General features: G+C 36.0%; 1 protein-coding gene across 1 annotated transcript in view; it reads right to left on the bottom strand.

The window, feature by feature from the left end:
* Positions 1–5972: 5972 nt before the first annotated feature.
* LOC142342718 (DNA-directed RNA polymerase III subunit RPC1-like) overlaps positions 5973–20769 on the bottom strand; it is a 144240-nt gene continuing 129443 nt past the window's right edge. The window contains exons 11-21 of the mRNA XM_075394237.1: positions 20363–20651; positions 20063–20143; positions 19603–19736; positions 18550–19197; positions 10340–10483; positions 9903–10087; positions 9659–9809; positions 8974–9174; positions 8528–8735; positions 7998–8149; positions 5973–6473 (exon numbers count right to left, since the gene is read on the bottom strand). Coding sequence (XP_075250352.1) covers positions 6075–6473; positions 7998–8149; positions 8528–8735; positions 8974–9174; positions 9659–9809; positions 9903–10087; positions 10340–10483; positions 18550–19197; positions 19603–19736; positions 20063–20143; positions 20363–20651 — 2592 coding nt within the window. The 3' untranslated portion in view covers positions 5973–6074. The remainder of the gene's footprint in view (positions 6474–7997; positions 8150–8527; positions 8736–8973; positions 9175–9658; positions 9810–9902; positions 10088–10339; positions 10484–18549; positions 19198–19602; positions 19737–20062; positions 20144–20362; positions 20652–20769) is intronic.

The raw sequence follows: 20769 nt of genomic DNA, 5'->3' as shown, positions 1-20769 counted from the left end.
AAATTCTGGATCCCAGCCATAAGATTGTGAATCAGTAAATTGTTTTCTTCAAACATCCAAACAAAGTCACCGATTTTGAAGGTCAATTTAGTGGGTGTCTCTAACCTCGAATACAGTTCATAATGTGGACATACTTATCAACTTATGATGATCAAATAGCCGCAGCGTACATCTGCAGACGGGCCCAATGATTTTAATTCGTGAGAAGTTGCGAATCAGCGTTACGTGTTCGCCTTAAAATTGCCAGTTCCGGTGGAGTAATTAACAGCTAAAAAAAACTAGAGTATAATAACACTCGGAAGCCTCAGCGCTAATGGGCGTAATGGGCAAACTCGTAAAATTGCTGAGCCGAACTCCAAAACCGACCCATAAAATTTCTTTGTTTATAAAATCTTATCTGCGAGAGAAAAGTACCCGATGACAACATGCGGGACTGTGAATAATCGTTCCCAATTCCAAATTTGATGAAGGGCACTGTGGGAAATTTACGTTTAGTTAAAAGCTGAAGGGTCGATCTGTTTCATTGTTCAAAATTTGCCTGGAGTTCTTTTTCGTTGCATTTAACTCAAAGTCACTGCCCAACCAAAGCCTTTCGGGGGTACCTAGAAATATTATTTGAGTACACCTGTGAGATAGTCATCTCCTTGAGATGTCTGTCGTGATTGTTTAAATGGGGAGAGCATCTCAAAGAGCCGGCTTCCCTTAAAACATTGATGTGATAAAGTTCGAGCATACTTTCATAAAAGCTTTTCCTATCTTTTGATAGATCTTATCAAAAACGAGAAGTATAAAACAAACATAGCTGGCCGATTACCGGAATAGTTGCGAAAGTTGAAAAAAAAAACGTTGTTACAGCTATAAGTTTAAAAACTTATCAAAGCCTTTAAATTAATAAAGCTTGTTAAAACTCATTGCGCAGAAGTATTTTCATTAGGGACCTTTATAACACAAAGTTTCTCTGACCTTAAAGGAATTCAAATTAAACTTAAGTTTTAAAGTGCAAAAGTCATTTTTTTTGAGTGAGATAAGCAACGTATGATCAAAATCTAATCAAGGAAATGAGAAAAAAACGTCGGTTAAAGAGAGTAGAAAATGACGTCACGCGCGCAAACGCCTTTAGTAAGAGGAAGAAGTCATTCAGAAAATTTCTCAGCTTTACTGTGTGAACGAAATGTAAAACGAATAAGAGCGTCATACGACGAAACAAAAAAACTGTAGCAGAACAAGTTCAGACCTACAATTCAACAAATTTTCATTGAATAAAAAAATAGACAAATAATGGACTATGACTTGATTGAAAACCCGTTTAGAAAATAGTCCCATCACAAAAACTAAAAAGGCAGTAGAAAATCAAAGCGGAAATGCCGCAGGTGAACAAAAAACCACCAGCGGGAAAGCTAATTTTTGTTCATACACCGTTTTCTCACTCTACTTAAAACTTAGATTGAAAAGATTTCACGCTGCAAAACATCCGCTTTTCCCCTCCACTTCCTGTTTCAACGTGACCATAATCATATTCATCGCTTCAATTTGACTTCACAAATCATAAAAATGTGTGAACAGAGCTTAAAAAAACATAGCCGGAAGACTTCCGGAAACAACTCGAAGATGTTTTCGTCACAAAAGAACCTGTCCGAAAGCTAGTTTCAAACGGCAGTGAGCATCAAAGAGGGGAAAAGACAATCTTAATTGAAATAAAAAAAGAAAATAAAGAAAAACAAAAATTTAATTTCTTCATTTAGTACATGTACAAATACAAATTAAAAGCCTTATTTCAAGTAATCGAGACAACTTCGTTGCCCATAGAAATACGAACAAAAAATGCCAAAATAAGCACAAAAACATCAGTGGTTCCGAAAGAAACGAAAAACTGTAAGAAATTAAGCAAAACATTAACACTTTTATGTCAAAATTCAAAAAGAAATTGCTTGGTACCAAACAACCTGTATTCAATTTATAATAGAAGCTACTCACAAGTAAATCCAGCCGGCAAATTGCGGGGAAATAGCCGCTGTTGACCCACCTGACGGAGATTGGGATTGGAACAAAAAGAGAAAATTAAGAGATAGAAATTGACGTAACTTTTTTGAGTGCCAAAGTGATCTATCTTATTTGATGTGAAAACTATGCATAATTGGTTAGATTCCAAAATTACACTTAAATCAGCTTTTAATCTGAAGGCTATTGAGATTAATACTAACGCCAGTTAGCAAAGGCTTCAATGAACTTTGATAACCTAATGCACTGACTTATTGACCGGGCTTTTTAGGTTTATCACGTTCTTTTAACTTTGTACTTTTGACATTGACCGTATTCACTACATAAGGTAACTCAATATCAATATCAATACCGGTAAGCTGTAAGCATTTGGTAACTAAGAACAAAGTTAGCGTAGCGGTAATCTAAAATCTGGCTTTATGGCTTAAACCCGTTTCTATTTCTGATTTCGTTTTTTGATACTGACTCTGATCATATCGAATTGCTTTGCTGAGCAACTGCCGTCTAAATACACTTTTAGCAGAATGACTGAAGAGTCAAACTAGCCTAGAGTAGTCAAAAAGATTTCACGCAAAATGTCGAAAAGGCAAAATGAGGTAAAGCGGAAAAATTTTGTTCGACGAAGTAAAAAACATAGCAGGACAATTCCTGTCGTACATTTCCAACAATTTTCATTGATTAAACAAAAAACTAGCGCCAAAACGGACTATGAGTGAATTGGGACAAACCATTTGAACAAAAAACGAAAAAAAAAGATAAAAAAAAACAGAAAATCAATGTCAAAATGCCAAATGTGAACAAGAAACCACAAGTAAAAACAAAAAATCAAATCTGTTAAAATTTATTAAAATATTGTTAAAAATTGAGATCCCGAAATAACTATCTTTGCGAAATTTACTTCATCAAAACAACTAGTATTTACTAAGCCCACTTATGTGAATTTTTTGAAAAAAAACGTGAAGCCAAATTATGAACAGAAAGCTCTTACAAACGACTTGCACTAAAAAGTTAATAAATTTTAAAATTTAAAAGCATATAAATCCAAAGAAAATCACTTCCGCCAATATGGTATTCAGATGCTAGCAAAAAATAAGTATGTCATAATAGACTAAGAAACTTGTCTAAAAAACAGAAAAAAAGCAAAACTGCAAAAAAATTATGAAAAATGGTTCCAATTTTTGCCATTTTTTGTCATATTTCTCAACAAAAAAAAAATTCATATCCTTAAAACTGTAATAAATTGTTATCTAAAATTTGCGCAAGTAGATGGGGTCTTTTCAATACCCAATTGAGCAAGTAAAACAAAACAACCGTCAAAAAAACGCAAAAATTAACCCGAAAATCAGCAAAATTCACGCAAAACCCTCAAATTCTGCGAATTAGCGTAAAATTCATATGGTTTTCCAGACACTTTTAAACCACTACCAAAAACAGTCTAATATTAAAACAAAATCATAACCAGACCTCTAAACGAATAAAAAAGAAAAAAACTGCTTTAAAATGCCGCAAGTGAATAAAAAATTTCGCTCTTTTCACACCTCAATTTCTCGCTCTCTAGAAACCAGCGATACGAACAAAAACCACTCCCTTTGCGCTCCACTCTTCATTTTGTTCAGTAACAAAACCACTCCAAATTTCACGCGTTTCATTCCCCGCTCCAAAAATCACTCCAATAAAATTGATTTAAAAAAAGGACTTCTCCAATACTCCTCTTCGATTCGTAAAAAATACAGCACCTCAATACAATTCAAATTCTCTCAATTGTCAAAAAAAATTAGGAGCGCTATAACAGCCGGCTGAGAAGCTGAGGCGGCTATTAAAAAGATCATCTTGAAAAAGCCGCATTTGAACAAAAATTTTTGCTCGCTTAGGCGAAACTTACAAAAATATTACACGTTACAAAAATTTTACACCTACATTTTTCACTTTGTTTTAAAAGAAAACGTGAACAAAAGACCCTCTATCCCTCTCTCTCTCTCTCTCTCTCTCTCTCTCTCTCTCTCTCTCTCTCTCTCTCCGATCTTCGATTTTTGTTCACTGAAATAATTTTTTCAAATTTTATTCACTCCCTTAACTTCCGGGTTTTCTTGCTCCCTCAATTGTCAAAAAAGAACGAAAACCCTAAAGCCAACCAAGACCACCGCAAAATAGCTCCGCTCAGCTTACAACTTCGCAGCTATTAAAACAGATAAAAACTATGAGAAATTGTAGCAATGAATTGATATGGCTTGAATTCCGCACTAGACTTTTCATTATTAGAAACCTTTATTATTTGCGGGAAAATAGCCGCTGTTGACCCACCTGACGGAGATTGGGATTGAAATAAAAAGAGAAAATTAAGAGATAGAAATTGACGTAACTTTTTTGAGTGCCAAAGTGATCTATCTTATTTGATGTGAAAACTATGCATAATTGGTTAGATTCCAAAATTACACTTAATTCAGCTTCTAATCTGAAGGCTATTGAGATTAATACTAACGCCAGTTAGCAAAGGCTTCAATGAACTTTGATAACCTAATGCACTGACTTATTGACCGGGCTTTTTAGGTTTATCACGTTCTTTTAACTTTGTACTTTTGACATTGACCGTATTCACTACATAAGGTAACTCAATATCAATATCAATACCGGTAAGTATTTGGTAACTAAGAACAAAGTTAGAGTAGCGGGCATCTAAAACTGGGCTTTATGGCTTTAACCCGTTTCTATTTTTGATTTCGTTTTTTGATAATGACTCTGATCATTTCGAATTGCTTTGCTGACCAACTGTCGTCTAAATACACTTTTAGCAGAATGACTGAAATGTGAAACTAGCCTAGAGAAGTCAAAAAGATTTCACGCAAAATGTCGAAAAGGCAAAATGAAGTAAAGCGAAAAAATTTGGTTCGACGAAGTAAAAAGCATAGCAGGACAATTCCTGTCGTACATTTCCAACAATTTTCATTGAATAAACAAGAAACTAAAGCCAGAACGGACTATGAGTGAATTGGGAAAAACCATTTAAAAAAAACCGAAAAAAATGAAAAAAACAGAAAATCAATGTCAAAATGCCAAATGTGAACAAGAAACCACAAGCGAGAAATGAAAATTTAGTTCAAACAAAAAACTAGGCGTAGAGTGAATTATGCATGGATTGGGAACACCATTTAGAAAAAAATCACATCCAAAAAATGTATAAAAACTGTATAAATCAAAGTGAAATTGCCGCATGTGAACAAAAAAACCGCTAGCGAGAAGGCGAATTTTTGTTCAAAGACCGTTTTCTAACTCTACGTTAAAATTAGAGCAAAAAAATCACGCCGCAAATCCACTCGCTTTTTCACTCCACTTCCTGTTTCGGCGTGACCAAAATGACCACTCCAATTTGACTCCAAAGTGTCAACAGATCTTAAAAGAAAAACATAGCCGGAAGAATTCCGGAAACGACTCAAGAGGAAATCCATTTAAACGCCAACCAACTACTCATCAGACGAAACGTGCCTCCACTAATTTATCATTATCTTGAAACAAAAACCAAAAAACAAAGTAAAAACAAAAAATTAAATCTGTTAAAATTTATTAAAATATTGTTAAAAATTGAGATCCCGAAATAACTATCTCTGCGAAAACTACTTATCAAAACAACTAGTACTTACTAAGCCCACTTATGTGAATTTTTTGAAAAAAAAACGTGAAGCCAAATTATGAAGAGAAAGCTCTTACAAACGACTTGCACTAAAAAGTTAATAAATTTTAATAAGTTAATGTTGCACTAAAAAGTTTAAATTTTTCATGTAAACCAACACAAAAATGAAAATTATTTGATTTCCTCCAAATTGTGATTTCCACTAATAATTGCTTAAAACCAACTTCCACAAAAGAAACCATGTTTCAGTCAAGTGAAAACAACAGGTAGCTTATATTTGTGTAAATACTTCATTAAATTATACGTTTTTCGTCATTCCCTTTCTGCGTTAGTTGTTAAGTGCACAAAACAATGTCATCATACATTAATTTTTAAGGTGCATTTATACTCAAAACAAAAATCATTTTACAATTTACTTTTGACATGAGATCATTAAGAGATCAAGTCAACATCATGATGCTTTGATAGCATTATGGAACATCAAAGGTCTCGACTCTTTAGGTTGCCAGTGGACCTTTTGAAGCAACTGAAACAAACCAGTTCCCACCTTCATAGGGATTCCCATAATGATGCACTCACTCACACCACTTATACAGTCAGTTTGCCCATGGTAAGCTGCTTCGAACAAATGATCGGAAGTCCTCTCGAAAGAGGCCAGCATCATGACGCTGTCTTTGAAACTAGACAAACCCTGTCTGGTCATTCCGCATATTTGACCTCTGTAGGTCATTAGGTCAGCTAGAAGCATGACGTGTCTAATGTCCACCGACATGCCGTGACTTGACATGGTGTAGGTGATTTCGTTGATAATTGTGGATCGGGCCGCTTCTATTCCCAACGTGCGAGCAACCTAAAAAGACGCTGACTACAATAAATATGATCCGACATTTCGCATACACGAATAAATACAGCCTAGAAGACATTAGTTATCAAAAAGACTATCGACAATTTGAATCTAACTATTAACTCAGATGATCTGCGTTCCCATTTACGATAAACGTGCAGGACTGGCCAAATTCCTGATGACTATATCCTTAAAATTTGAGAGCCTTTCCTTCGAATCTACAGTTTAAGGGATTGGAAAACATAATTTTCCTACCTTGATGAATTAATTCAAGATCGCGGGAACCAATATTATAGAAAGTCACCGCCCCCCCCCACTCCAGAATAATGGTACTGTAATAGGACCACCAGTATTCATACTTTATGTAACAGACTTCGGTGAGGAAATAGGGAAAAGTTAGAATGTTTTACAATTTGCAGATGACAAAGCAATTTTATGTCAAGAAAAAAATGAACAATGTTTAGAAGCAAAAGCTAAAAAATACTGATGGAAACTGAACAATATATGAAACAAAACAAGTTAACACTAAATGAAGGCAAAACAGAAATAATGGTTTTCAAAAATGAAAAGTTACCAACTGTCAATTGCGTTGAATTTAAAAGTCATTCATTGAAACCATCAGATGAATGCAGATACATAGGTGTTATTCTTGACAAAGAGTTGACATACCAAAAACAAATTAATAATGTGATCAGTAAAATGGGTTTAGCTATCAGATCAATTTATTTAGTACGCAATCAAATACCTTTAAAGGCTCGAATAAATCTCTCTAGATCACTTGTTTTATAGAATTTAGTGCAACATTTTTTCAAAGTTTGCCATCCTACACAATTGACAGAATAAACAAACGAATTAGATGGGCATAAAAGTTTGCTTATTTCGAACAAACTATGACAGTGCTCATAAACTACTTCTTGAAAATAAAATACTTCCCGCAGAACTTTAAATAGCAAAAACTTCATTAAATAGACTTTTCGATATTGTCCAACAAACAAACATACAAGACCAAAAGAAATTCAGAATAATCGGAGACGTTGAAATTAAAGTAATTAATCGTACATATGACTTTTCTCTCACAACGAATTGTAAATCAAAATGGAGTCAAAATTCAATTAGAAGAAATTTCCTTCGGAAATGGAACAAACTTCCACGAGCTCTAAGAAAGGAAAACTCAAAGAAAAAATTTTTAAAAGAATTAAAGGAAGAGATGCAAAAAAGACACGAACAAGTTCCGATGGACAAAATTGAAGGCTTTAAAAGTTTATTTTTATAAAATAATTCACGAAAACTAGAAACTGAAACTCGTTTTTTTTTTAATATTATATTTAGTTATTCAAGGGAAAGATGTAGTATGTTTGATTTATAATATTAAAACATGCAACTTTAACCTTGGGGTTATTCAAATTTACATGTTTGAGATTTTAAAAAAACTAGGGTAATTTCCATTCGTTCCAACTCTTGCGTAACCTGAAAGTCTCCGCATAACGATACAAAGAACACAGAGCCTTGAATGTTACCATGAAATAATACCTCGAAGGTGTTGTTACTCTTGGTGCGAGTGAAGTCGACGCCATATGTGGACATGACTTTGTCAAAATCATCCCCCTCCACCACTAACTTGTACACTGGAGGAGACACGGAGTCATCTATTGACACAACTGCTCGATTCACCTCTGCTAAACCTATAAAATAGTACTAGTAGTAAATTACACGTAGAAGCTATGTAGAGCAGCTAGAGCTACAAAAAACCCAACAAATTGCCAATAATTTTTCGAATGGTACAAATGACTAACCAGTTGAAAGCGCTATTTAATTCCATGCTGCTTATAAAACCAAAGATGTACATATCTTGCCAATCAATTAATAAGACCATCAAAATTCGGGTCAAAAGACAAAACAAAATATGGTTTTAAATCTAACATATCTTAGAGCAGCTCTTAAGTTTACTTCAGTTGAATATATTGCTCTTGGAAACCAAAAAATTCCAAAATGCTCTTCAAGGACGATTAATCAGAGAACTTTTTAGAATGTACATTTTAAGTATTCTCTTTCGTACCGACCTTTAACAATGACTTTGGCCAGATTCTCTTTGACGAGAGTGACCGTGTGAGCTATGCTGTATTTGCTATTGGGCAGATCAATGTAAACCAGAAGACAGTCCTCCTTCTGCAATACTTTCACAGTCTGCAATTTGCAGCCTATCTTCTTCACAGGCTGCTGAAGAATAGAAGAGGCTATGGTGTGACAATTGACTTCAAGTTGCAAAATCTGAAACATCACAGTCACACAGCTAAACGAGTGGGTTGCAGATTGCTACATATTTGTTATTATTGATATCAATGACCCCGCCAATAAATCTAGAACTCGTCTTTTTATGGGGCGGCTATTAATAAGAATTGCAAATAATAGAGCAGGGTGAATTTTTTAAAGTATGGAGTATTTGCAACTTTATACGGGACAGTCTGTTCAAATATTCATCGACGCTTATCCACTGAAATCTTCTTACCTTGATTCGTTTCATGGAAACCTTGACCAGAATAAAAATGTCATCTTGCAGATAAACTTCTTCCAAGAAGTCACACACTTCTCCGAGGTATGTCTTCTCAATTCTCCCCTTGACCGCTCGCGCATACGTTGAGTCCCGCTCGTTATACAGACCAGCTTCAATGATCGGAGTTGAAATGTTCTTGGTTGCATTGATAATTTCCTAAATTATAAAACTGTACTTTAAAAGTTTGGGTATTTTATGATCCTGTTAGTTCTCACAGCTCGATAATTTTCCAATGTCAGAAGAAGGTAATTTAATAACGCCTCTCAGTTATATTTATTTGATCTATGTATTTTCGATGTGGATGTTCCTTCCCAACCATAGCATAATGCGATAGGAAAAAATTGTATCAGCATTCGCACATCAATTTCACTTGATAGAAATTGTAAAAAGAATCTGAAAACGAACTGTTCATATTGTTCATTATGTAAGAACTGAAGCAGCAGTTCGAGAAGATTACAGATGCCATATCATGCCATTGAGGCTACTGCGAGTCAACAAAAATCGAATTCCACAATGACATACTGAAATATAAATCGGTATTCCGACTTAAACGTTCGTTAGTTTATTCATTTAGGCTAATCATAACAAAAAATTTGTTCTCGAGGGAAAAATAGAAGGTATAAAAGCTATAAAAGCTTACCTTGATCCTAGGAACTCCCAGGGTGATGTTCATGCTGGCCACTCCTGCAAAGTGGAATGTCTTCAGTGTCATCTGGGTGCCTGGCTCCCCAATAGACTGAGCACACACTGCTCCTATAGCAGTCCCTGGTTCTATGATAGATCGCTCGTACCTGCAATGCAAAAAAGATAATTTAATACATCGCAGACAGTAAGTGACAAAAATGAAAACTTTCATGCCACTAAACGAAAGTAATCAAGCCAACCTCAGCAGTGCCTCATTAACGAAGGCCTCCAATTGTTTCTCAGTGACAAAGTAGATTTGCAACAAAGCCGACTTGTTCTCCTTCCATAATTTACTTGCAACTGGATCCTTGACTACACATGCACTCAGATTCTTCAGCTTCCCGGAGAACTTACCAACAAATCCACGGATGTCATCTTTGAAGACCTAAAACCCAGAAAAATCTACTTATCATGCAATTTGAAGCTCGCTGAAAACCAGTTTTCCGCGCATGAAAAACCTTTTAAATGGCCGTCCTCAGGCACTAGAAATAACTAAAGAGCGCTAGGTAACATCTGTCATAAAACCCTATTGAGTTTGATTCGACCATTTGCCACAGAAAACTAGGGGGGAATCTAATGGCTTGCCATCGTGTACCGGTAGCCACAATATAAAATACTAATTTATAAAGTTGTTGACCTGCGAAGTATTTGATTCCTTGAGAAGTTTCTCAGTGAGAACAATCAGGTCAGCGCTGTCCAGGGGTTTCTCATTTGGGGAAACCGGAACCGAACAGAGCATGTGGTTCCAGAGACGCTCAAAATGCACTGGCTTGTCATCACCCTATGGAATAGAATGCTTATAAACCGACCGGAACATTATGATTTAATTTTGTTATTGTGAAACATATTAACGATAAGCGAGGAGAGAACAAAATCACCCGCATCTTCCATTTCAATCAGCCACGAAAAAAAATTTCAAATTTTACTTGATTTATCAAAGATAAATTTATTTAAGTAATTAAACAATGCTGTTTATATTAAAGTTTATCACAGCCAAAGACATTACAGCTAATCTAATCTAGTACCTGCAGTACCATAGCAGTGGATACACCACCAGGACGGAATCTTTAGGACATCCCAAATGGAATGACAACTCATGGGCAAACAAAGAACTATTTAAACATTATTAAAACTTTAATACCTGAGTATCAAATAAAACTGCCATTGTAGTGTTTATGTTGAACTGTTAATGTTTATAAATTGCCTTTGAAAATTTTCATTTGAAATTTTTTGCGTCTGAATTTAATATTTATGAGATTTATTTATTTATTTATTTATTTAGAGAGAGAGAGAGAGAGAGAGAGAGAGCAGAATAGAGAAATTTTCCGGAAAAAATTATTAGACACCCGTAAATCTGTAAAAAGAGGAAAAAATTGAAAGACACCTATATAACAGTAAAGAGGCGCAATAAAATGTTGATTCAAAAATAAATAGACGACTATAAACCTGTAAGAAGACACAAAAAGCGATCGGGCAAAGAAGCGATTTTCAGAAAAAAATAACGCACATCAAAAACAGTCGCAATGATGCAGGATTACAAATAAAAGCCTGAAAAACCATGAAGAAATAGTGAGGCGACAATCAAGAAAATCAGCTACTGCTATTTTAATTTTTCATTACCCTGAAAGAAACAGGTAGGTTTCAGAAACTAATTTATTTGTCAAATTTTCTGAAAAAATAACTAAAAAAGGCTTTGGGTGATCTCAATTCCATTTCCCGGCCTACAACTCACATCAAATAAAAACGTTGTGATAAATTTAAGCGCTATATGGTACATTAATAACCTGTAAACCAATTTTAATCACTTAATTGCTATCAAATAATAAACGCGCATTAAATTAGGCGGACTATAGATACATTCAGTGCGAAAATTATATGCATTCAGTACGAAACAGAGTTACCTTACGTGCGCAAAACAGATACATAAATCGAGCCGATTTGTGATACGTAGCGCGCGAAAAATGGGATACACAGCTTGTATCTCAAAATCGGGGTTAAAAATTGGACAGTTTTGCGAACAGGGGTTGCGCAATTCCCTTCAATTTTGCCTGTTTTTGCGATAGTATCTATTTTTTACAATATTGTTGCATTTTCAAAGTATTAACATAGGAAAAACGAACAGGAGATACGCAGATCGGGAAAATTTGCCCTTGACGATTTGGGTATACCTGTGCGGCGTAATGTTAGTTCATAAATATGGAGTTAAAATCGGGGTATTGATAAACTAGTCTTCGCTGTGGCCAAACCTTTTGCGAAAGCGGATTTTTTAAACAATCTTTCTATAACAGAAAAATAGGTTCTACTAAAGAGTAGATACAGCAGCGGTATCGTAGATCGCTGTATTGTAAAATAGGAGCAACATTTGCGCTGAATTCGCTCCTTAAAACATCTTATTGTTTCAATGTTTGTATCATCTGCAAAAGGAGATATTTAATTTCTTCCAATGCGCGAGGCAGAACAGCAATAAATACGATAAACTTAAATGGTCCTAAAAGTAAGCAGTGGGCAACTTCTTGAATAATTTTGTTGCCAACAAAGATCAACAGTATCAAAATATTTCTTTGAACTAGCAAAAAGCTGACAAAAACGAAGCAGATTGCTGTATCCAGATTTTCTCGGTCAACAACTAAAGCATCAATAGCACTATGTTCACCTCGAACACAAACTACCAAAGTGAAAAAAATGTACATTCGAAGTATTAGTATATTCGATTGACAACGCCTTTTCATTGTTACCACAAACAATTAATTACGAGGTTCGCCTGAATTTGTTTTCTAACCTAGAACCATCTTTGTGTTATGGGAAAATCATTTCTCCTGCTAATTCTTTCGAAACAACTCCATTTGATTGAAAAGATAAACAAGTCAACCAAATAAGATGAACTGATGTTTACAGAGTGTTTCATTATATTATTTGAGTAATCATTGGGTGAAGATTATAGTGAAACTTGCAACAAATTATGAACCTCTTATTTAGTTGTTAGGTAAAGAAATACAGAATTCATTAGAGGAAGAGTCAAGAATATAAATTTGTTAAACAATTGCCTCCGTTAAGTCAAACGGAGGTGAAAAAATCATTGAAATGACTAGCGGTTCCTGGCCATTGGGTTATATTTTTCCGACCAGCAGGATCTAATAAACGGTGTTTCAGAGGAATTAGAAATCATGCCATTGAGTTCAGTGTCAGATCAATTACTCCTGTAGATTTTTAACTGATTTAACATTATTGAATTTTCTTTTTCAGGTCTCCATTTTTAGTACGCATTATTCAATTTTAAAATTTTTCCTGACAAAAGCAAATAATTTCGACTGCCTACTGAAATTTTCACTGCGACAGAAAAATCACTAAACTCGAGAAAAAAGCGGCGAAACTCATCCATGCAGCACAAGGGAAAAATTTTTCTAGATAAACTTATAACGACTTTTTGCAATCCAGTACAAGCCTTGAACTTGTGGGCAAGCTGGATCATAACCGACTAACGTCGAGCGAATTGCTCTCAAACAACCGGCGAGCGGTTGGCTTCGTCAGTAGCTAGCCACGGGGGGGGGGGGGGGGGGGGTGTACCGGGGGCTGATGGGGGGCAACACTGGTTTGGGGGGGCAACAGCGCGGTGGGGGTGGAGGCAATAGTGGGGGTGGGGGGTCAACAGGGGGGGGGGGGGTTAACCTTTAAGAACCGCCCTTCACACCATAAGTATAAGTCTCCAAAACAGTTTGAGCTGCAACAGAGCTGAAAGGCTCTAAGAGCACTTAATGCCCGCTGGGCGCTACCTGTTTATCCCGTTTTTGAGGACGAAAAGTCAAAAGCGTCAGACGAAAAATTGGTCAAGCGAAAAATTGCATAAAAAAGACCGACAGGACTAATATAATTGCTACAAACTTCGTTTGAGAGCAATTAAAAACTTTGTTATGATTCTGTGCTCAAATATAGCTAAGTAAATTTAACTGCATACCGGTCCGCAAAAGATTCATGCTCAAGCACTTGTAAATTTTCGTCTCCAGATAAGTTCTGCTAAATTAATGGGTTGGTGATTTTAAGGTCAGGTGGGTTACCTCTGTTGGTTGATTTTGAGAACAATTTACAGATGAAGTTTTAATTTTGAGTTATCAAGTTTTCTGCTTCAGTTCAATAATTATATCAACACAAACAATCATTCGGTTATGGTTTGATTTTCGGATCGTTTGCTTAAATACGAGATACAGCTTTTCGAAAAAATGTTTAGTTTGTTCTCTGTTGTTTATAGATAACAGCTAGTTTCATACAATAAACTTTCGAATTTATGTCAACTAATAGTGATTAATGAAAATCAGTTTTGTATTAATTCAGAATCGGACAATTTTCTTCGCATTGAATCCCTACTCCACCTCCTGTTGAACTGAAATTCTTAAAAGAAGAGTCAGAATTAGCGCACAAGTGCCATCATTGTCCTCAGGATGCTATGGCTCTGTTAAACATAGTAAATGAGGTATAATTTCAGTCTGAATATGAATGACTTTTGACACAAATGCAAGTTAGTAGTCTGTTTGGGAACAGTTCATTCTTAATGATTTAAAGTCGACTGCACTGGATTCAAAAAGCTCTCAGATGCGACAACCGATACTTAAAACAATACAGCAAAATATAATTCGTATAATTATAAGTCGTGCTTTCTAAACTACAGGTACAGAAATCAGTGCCCTTTCTTCAAGCCAGTCCACGTCACCTCACCAGCCTTTCCTTCTAAAAACTATAAAAATCAATGAAAAAACTAAATTCCACGTATTCTTGAGAATATCGATCTCCATAGATCTGGGAGTACATTTGACAAGGACATGCTTAGTTTTACTTCTTGGCGGTAAGCAATAGGCAATCGTTATGTTGCTTCCATCAACCAAAATGTTCATTTCTGGTGTTAAGTCCTTTACAAATTATAGATGTCTCCTCATATCATTAATGATTGACTGACGTTAGTCCTTAAATTTCATGTTCTTTCATTTTTGTGCACGTTATCTCTTTTTCTGGAGCAGTCTCGTGAAAGTTTTCGCCAAACAGATTAGCACCACAGTTTCTAAGAAAAACAGTACTTAAGGAAAGAGCACAAAAACATCAGAGAGATCACCAAAATTGGAACATCTTGAAAGGAAAACCCAAAATATCTAAATAGGAAAGTCTCTACTGAGAGAACAGAACATCAGCCACGCAGTAATAGAAGCATTAAACAAAAAAATATTACTCAATAAGAAACACTAAATTAGTTTTTCTACTTCTTTTTGTTTTGATTTCAATTGGTATTAGACTTCTTTCAGCTGCAGTTCATGATATGGCGATTTGAGTTTCCGATTCCAAATCAAGTGAAGTTTTAAGCACACAATCGGGCAGAATTATAAATGGCACAGCATGCCATAGAACAATGCTAATTCTTCAAGGAAGGCTCTTCTTTAAAATTGAAAAAGTGGCGAATTTAATATTCTTTCTATCAAAAAATTCATGTTCATTGATACTAAACACAGCCGGCAAATTGTTTTCTTGATAAAAAGATTAAACAATAGTTTCTTTTAATAGCCAATTAAAAACATACCCGGCAGATTGCCGGAAAACAACCGCCATTGATTCCCATAACCAAGAGTGGGATTGAAAGAAGAGAAAAAACTAGCGAAAAAATGATTTTTGTCCGAACAATGATTTTTTACAAATAAGTACAAACTACTTTGATGTCATTTTGGAGCTAAACATACTCCTTTTTCGTATGGAGACCACACCGGGGCTCAGTTTCTATACCACTAAGCATTAGAGATGGTAACCAAGAACAAAGTTTGAGTAACGGGCAACTAAAATCGGGCTTCATGGGTTTATCCCGTTTCTATTGCTGATTTCGTTTTTTGATACTGACTCTGTAAATTTTGAATTGCTTTGCTGAGCAACTGCTGTCGAAAAACACTTTTAGCAGAATGAGAGAAGAGTGAAACAAAAGTACAGAAGTCAACAAGATTTCACGCATACTGTTGATCAAGTTGTGATCTAAGGTAAAGCGAAAAATTTTAATCGACGAAGTAAAAAAATATATCAGGACAAGTCCTGACGTACAGTTCAAAGAATTTTCATTGACAAAACAAAAAACTAGACCTAGAACGGACTATGGGTGAATTGCGAAAACTTTAGAAAAAATTCGATCCAGAAAATCGAAAAAACAGAAAAAGTGAAGAAAAATGAGAGAAGAGTGAAACTAGCCTAGAGAAGTCAACGAGATTTCACGCAAAATGTTGACCAAGCTGTGAACTAAGGTAAAGTGAAAAACTTTTATTCGGCGAAGAAAAACGTAGCAGGACAGGTCCTGACTTACAATTCAAAAAATTCTCAATGAAACAAAAAAACTAGACCTAGAACTGACTACGAGTGATTGCAAACACCGTTTCTAAAAAAAACAGATCAAAAAAAAATTAAAAAACAGAAAATTAATGTCAAAATGCCCCATGTGAACAAAAACCTCTAGAAAGGAATGATTAATTTGGTTCAAACAAAAAACTAAGCCTAGAATGAACTATGAATTGATTAGGAAAACCATTTAGAAAAAAGATCCAAAAAATCGAAAAAAAACAGTAAAAATCAAACTGAAATTGCCCAAGTGAACAGAAAATCACTAGCGAGAAAAAGAATTTTTAATCAAATACCGTTTCATCACTCTACTTAGAGTGAAAATTGGAGCGAAAAAATTTCACGCCACAACAGCACTCGCTTTTTCGCTCCACTTCCTGTTTCGGCGTGACCAAAATCACTACTCCAATTTGACTTCAAAAATCATGAAAATGAGCGAACAGATCTTAAAACATACCCGGCAGATTGCTGGAAAATAGCCGCCGTTGATTCCATTAAGCATGATTGGGATTGAAAGAATAGAAGACACTGAAAAAAAAAGATTTTTGCAAAAACATTTTTTAAGTCCGATTTATTTTGATGGCATTTCGTAGTTGAACATAACGTATTTCTGTTTCTTAGAGAGAGGCTACAGGGGCTACTATCAATACCAATAATCATTAGAGATGGCAACTAAGACTTATAGGAACGACGTTCAAAAAGCGGGCATCTAAAATTAGGCTTTATTGGTTTATCCCGTTTCTACTTCTGATTTCAATTTTTATACTGATTCTGTTCATTTTGAAATGCTTTGCTGAGCAACTGATGTTCAAATCACTTTTAGCAGAATGAGAGAAGAGAGAAACGAGCCTAGAGAAGTCAAAAAGATATCACGCAAAATGTTGAAAAAGCGGCAAAATGAGGTAAAGCGAAACATTTTTTTATTCGACGAAGTAAAAAAAAAATAGGAGCGCTAAAATAGCCGGCTGAGAAGATGAGGGCGGCTATTAAACATAACCGACTAAACATCGGAATAATGTCTCTCGAGTGACTAGTGGGAGCTCTGCTGAATTGCAGCCTGCTTCAGTCAGGGGGGAGGGGGAGCCTAAATGGACTAAGAAGTTCAATAGTGTGCATCAAATAACCACAGAGGTTAACATACACCACTGTTAAGATTTAAAGTAAAAAATGACACCAGTTTCGTCGCACTTTTCATTTGACTTTTAGTATTGAATTGCCGCCAATTGAGTTCAGCTGATTGAAATTGTGATTGAGAGAGAATTTTAGATCATGCGAAACGCAAAAAGTCAAAGGCGTAAAAGACACTTGACAAGTCAAAATTGTCAAGCAAAGCTTTTGCATAAAAAAACATACCCGGCAGATTGCCGGATAATAGCCGCCGTTGATTCCAATAAGCATTATTGGGATTGAACGAATAGAATATACTGAAAAAAAAAGATTTTTGTACAAAAACATTTTTTAAGTCCAATTTATTTTGATGGCATTTCGTAGTTGAACATACTTCTGTTTCTTAGAGAGAGGCTACAGGGTCTACTATCAACACCAATAAGCATTAGAGGTGGTAACTAAGACTTATAGGAACGACGTTCAAATAGCGGGCATCTAAAATTGGGCTTTATGGGTTTATCCCGTTTCTATTTCTGACTTCAATTTTTTATACCGACTCTGTTCATTTTGAATTGCTTTGCTTAGCAACTGATGTTCAAATTCACTTTTAGCAGAATGAGAGAAGAGAGAAACCAGCCTAGAGAAGTCAAAAAGATTTCACGCAAAATGTCGAAAAAGCGGCAAAATGTTAAAGCGAAAAAAAGTTTGACAAAGTAAAAAAAATACGAGCGCAATAATAGCCGGCTGAGAAGATGAGGGCGGCTATTAAAAAAGACACACACGTTTACAACAATTGCTATGAACTTCGTTCAAGAGCAATTAAAAAAGACAGCACCCCAATACAAATCAAATTCTTTGAATTGTAAAAAAAGGAGAGCGCCTAAAGCATAGCCCTTGAGAGGCTGACGTCGGCTATTAATAATATTTATATTTCATTATATCTTGCTCCCCGTTTGTTGTCCATTTTCTTCAAAAGTTTCAACATAACCGACTAACGTCGCGAGAATTGCTCTCAGACGACTAGCCAGCGGCTATCATCAGTAGCTAGTTGTGATTTAAGGGAGGCTAGATTTAGATTAACTGAGGGGAAGGGATGGAGCGGGGGTGCTCGGGGCGGAGAAGCATAGGGGTTGAGCGCGGGTTGGGCAAGCGCGCAGGGTTAGGAGTAGAATGAGGTGAAGGGGTAGACGGTCAGACGACAAGTTGATAGGACGAAAAATTGCATGCTAATACTAGCAAAAGACTAGCATGCAAATATAAATACTACAAACTTCGTTTGAGAGCAATTAAAAAGTTTTGGACATAAAATGTAAATGCAAAGTATTTCTAAAAGTTCAAAGGTTAGTCAACTTGGCATTGATAATGGGACTATATCTCAGTCGTACTCACCTCCATGTAGCACGGATCCAACCCATCAGCTCCGTATGTAAACTGAACAATCTCATCGGTCGAGTTCCTAACAGTTGTGTCATAATGAACGCACAAATCCTCCAGACACTTGACCAGCCTCCTTTGCATGTACCCAGTCTCCGCAGTCTTCACAGCTGTATCGACCAAACCCTCACGTCCTCCCATCGTGTGGAAAAAGAACTCTGTGGGAGTCAAACCGGAGTAGAAACTGTCAGCCACGAAGCCTTTAGCTTCGGGTTCTTTGGACCCCTTTGCAAAATGAGGCAATGAACGACTTTCAAAACCATTTGGAACCCGTTTGCCACTAAGAGCTTGTTGCCCAACTGATGCCACCATTTGACAGATGTTGATGAAGGATCCTTTGGATCCAGCGAGTGACATGATCAAGGGACTGTTCGTATGAGGCAGATTGGCTTTACAGGCTTTTCCACCTTGATCTCGAATCGTGGATAACTCTTTGAGAATTTTTGCTTCCAAAGTCTCGTCCAGGGTGCAACCTGGCTGGGTTGATAGCTGTCCACATTTAGCTTGATCGATCAAATCCGTACACTTTGCGTAACCAACTCTGATGAGCTCGGCTTTAGCTTTATTCAGTTCTAAGCCAGGTCGAACATCGCCGACTCCTATCTGTAACAAATGGGTGGTATTATGATTCAAGCTCCGTTGATTCTTGCACTAAATGAGCAGCAGCGTTTTCTTTACCACGCTCAATTACAATCAACTCCAAAGATGAGTTGCATTGAAACTTCGGTTGCGAATATGAAGGTCTCAAATATTAAAAACTTAACTAGAATTTGAAAGAAACACAGCTTGACTAATTTCAGCAATCTAAACTTGATGCGAATAGAAATTGTTATCTAGAACATAAAGCTAAGGAGTGGCAAAAACGTGCACTCTGTGCTTGATGTTTTATATTAGACGGCTTAGATTCAATTCAAAAAAAAATTCAGGAGCTTTAACATTTCTCTGTCGTTCTGATGTGCAACATACAGTTTGTAATGGCCGATCATTTTTTTAAATCATAACACTTACTGAGAACCCTCTGTTCATAAGGAAAAAAGCGGAGATCCTGCACATTCTGAACATGACATCAGCTGCCACTTTTGACCCATAGTCCCTCAATAATACGTAGAACAGGTTGTTCTTAGAACCAGAACTCAACACACCTGAAGCATAATTGATCAAGATCACTGAACTAGTATTTTCTGTTCACATGGGAGTTGGATGCTTCTGGTCAGCCAATAAAATTTTTTATACCTACTAAAATATTGGGCAATTGGTCTAGCCCAGTTATTCATAGCATCAATATTGCATCACAGTTTTTCTTGGCACTTTCCTTGCAAAAATATTTTTTTGTTTAAACAAGTCTTGTAAAAAATTGGACTAGGTATATTTGCGATTAAGATCATTGTAAAGATTTAAACTTTCACTCCTAAAAATTTTTAGGAGTTTCGTTACAGCTGATAATTTTCAAAAACTCAGAAATGCGAACCTTTCTCCATGAGTCCACACATGATCTCAGAGTTCCTGATGACCACAAATGTATCGTCCGCATCCATGTCTTCTTTACTGCCTAAAACATAAATAACTAATTTTCTGCACTACGGAAACCAACAGTTTGCTAAATTATAAATAATTGAGCTCAAAATCTGGCACAAAGTCTTGGTCACTCTAAAAGACTAAATTTCTGAACAACCATGGGAAGGACACACTATAATACGCTACCACAAACTGTGCAAAAATGAAAAACACTCTTAGGGAAGATTTGAAACCAACAAAAGAATGCCCTTACTTTTATACTGTTTTCCTTTACACCTCAGATTAGCCTTGACTGGACTCGTAGAATTGGGTTTTATTATCAAACTGTAAATCTGTTTGCCAGTCCACAATCTAACTGGTTTCAGTATGGCCGGCTTGGGCAACTCAATTCTGAGATGTTCGTCTGGACCGACTAGGATTGAGGCTATGATTTGCATGGCTCTACTCTTGTCAAAGAATGTGTCTTTAAATGTCATTAGGTATGAAGCTGTTAGGAAGTCCTGGGTTGCCGCAATCACGGGTTCGCCATTTTTGGGCGTCACCTGAACCACCAAATCATATGCTTTTCGATTTTATGTGGTATTTTGAATTCACCACGAATACTAGGGGTTACTGAAAAGGCAGTTTGAAGATTTATAACATAGAATTTTGTGACTCAGA

This window comes from Convolutriloba macropyga, chromosome 7 (genome assembly GCF_964194025.1).
Source record: "Convolutriloba macropyga chromosome 7, txConMacr16.3, whole genome shotgun sequence".
In the NCBI taxonomy this organism is placed as follows: Eukaryota; Metazoa; Xenacoelomorpha; order Acoela; family Convolutidae; genus Convolutriloba; species Convolutriloba macropyga.
Note: the sequence above shows the minus strand (reverse complement) of the source record. Positions and strands in the feature narration are given on the sequence as shown.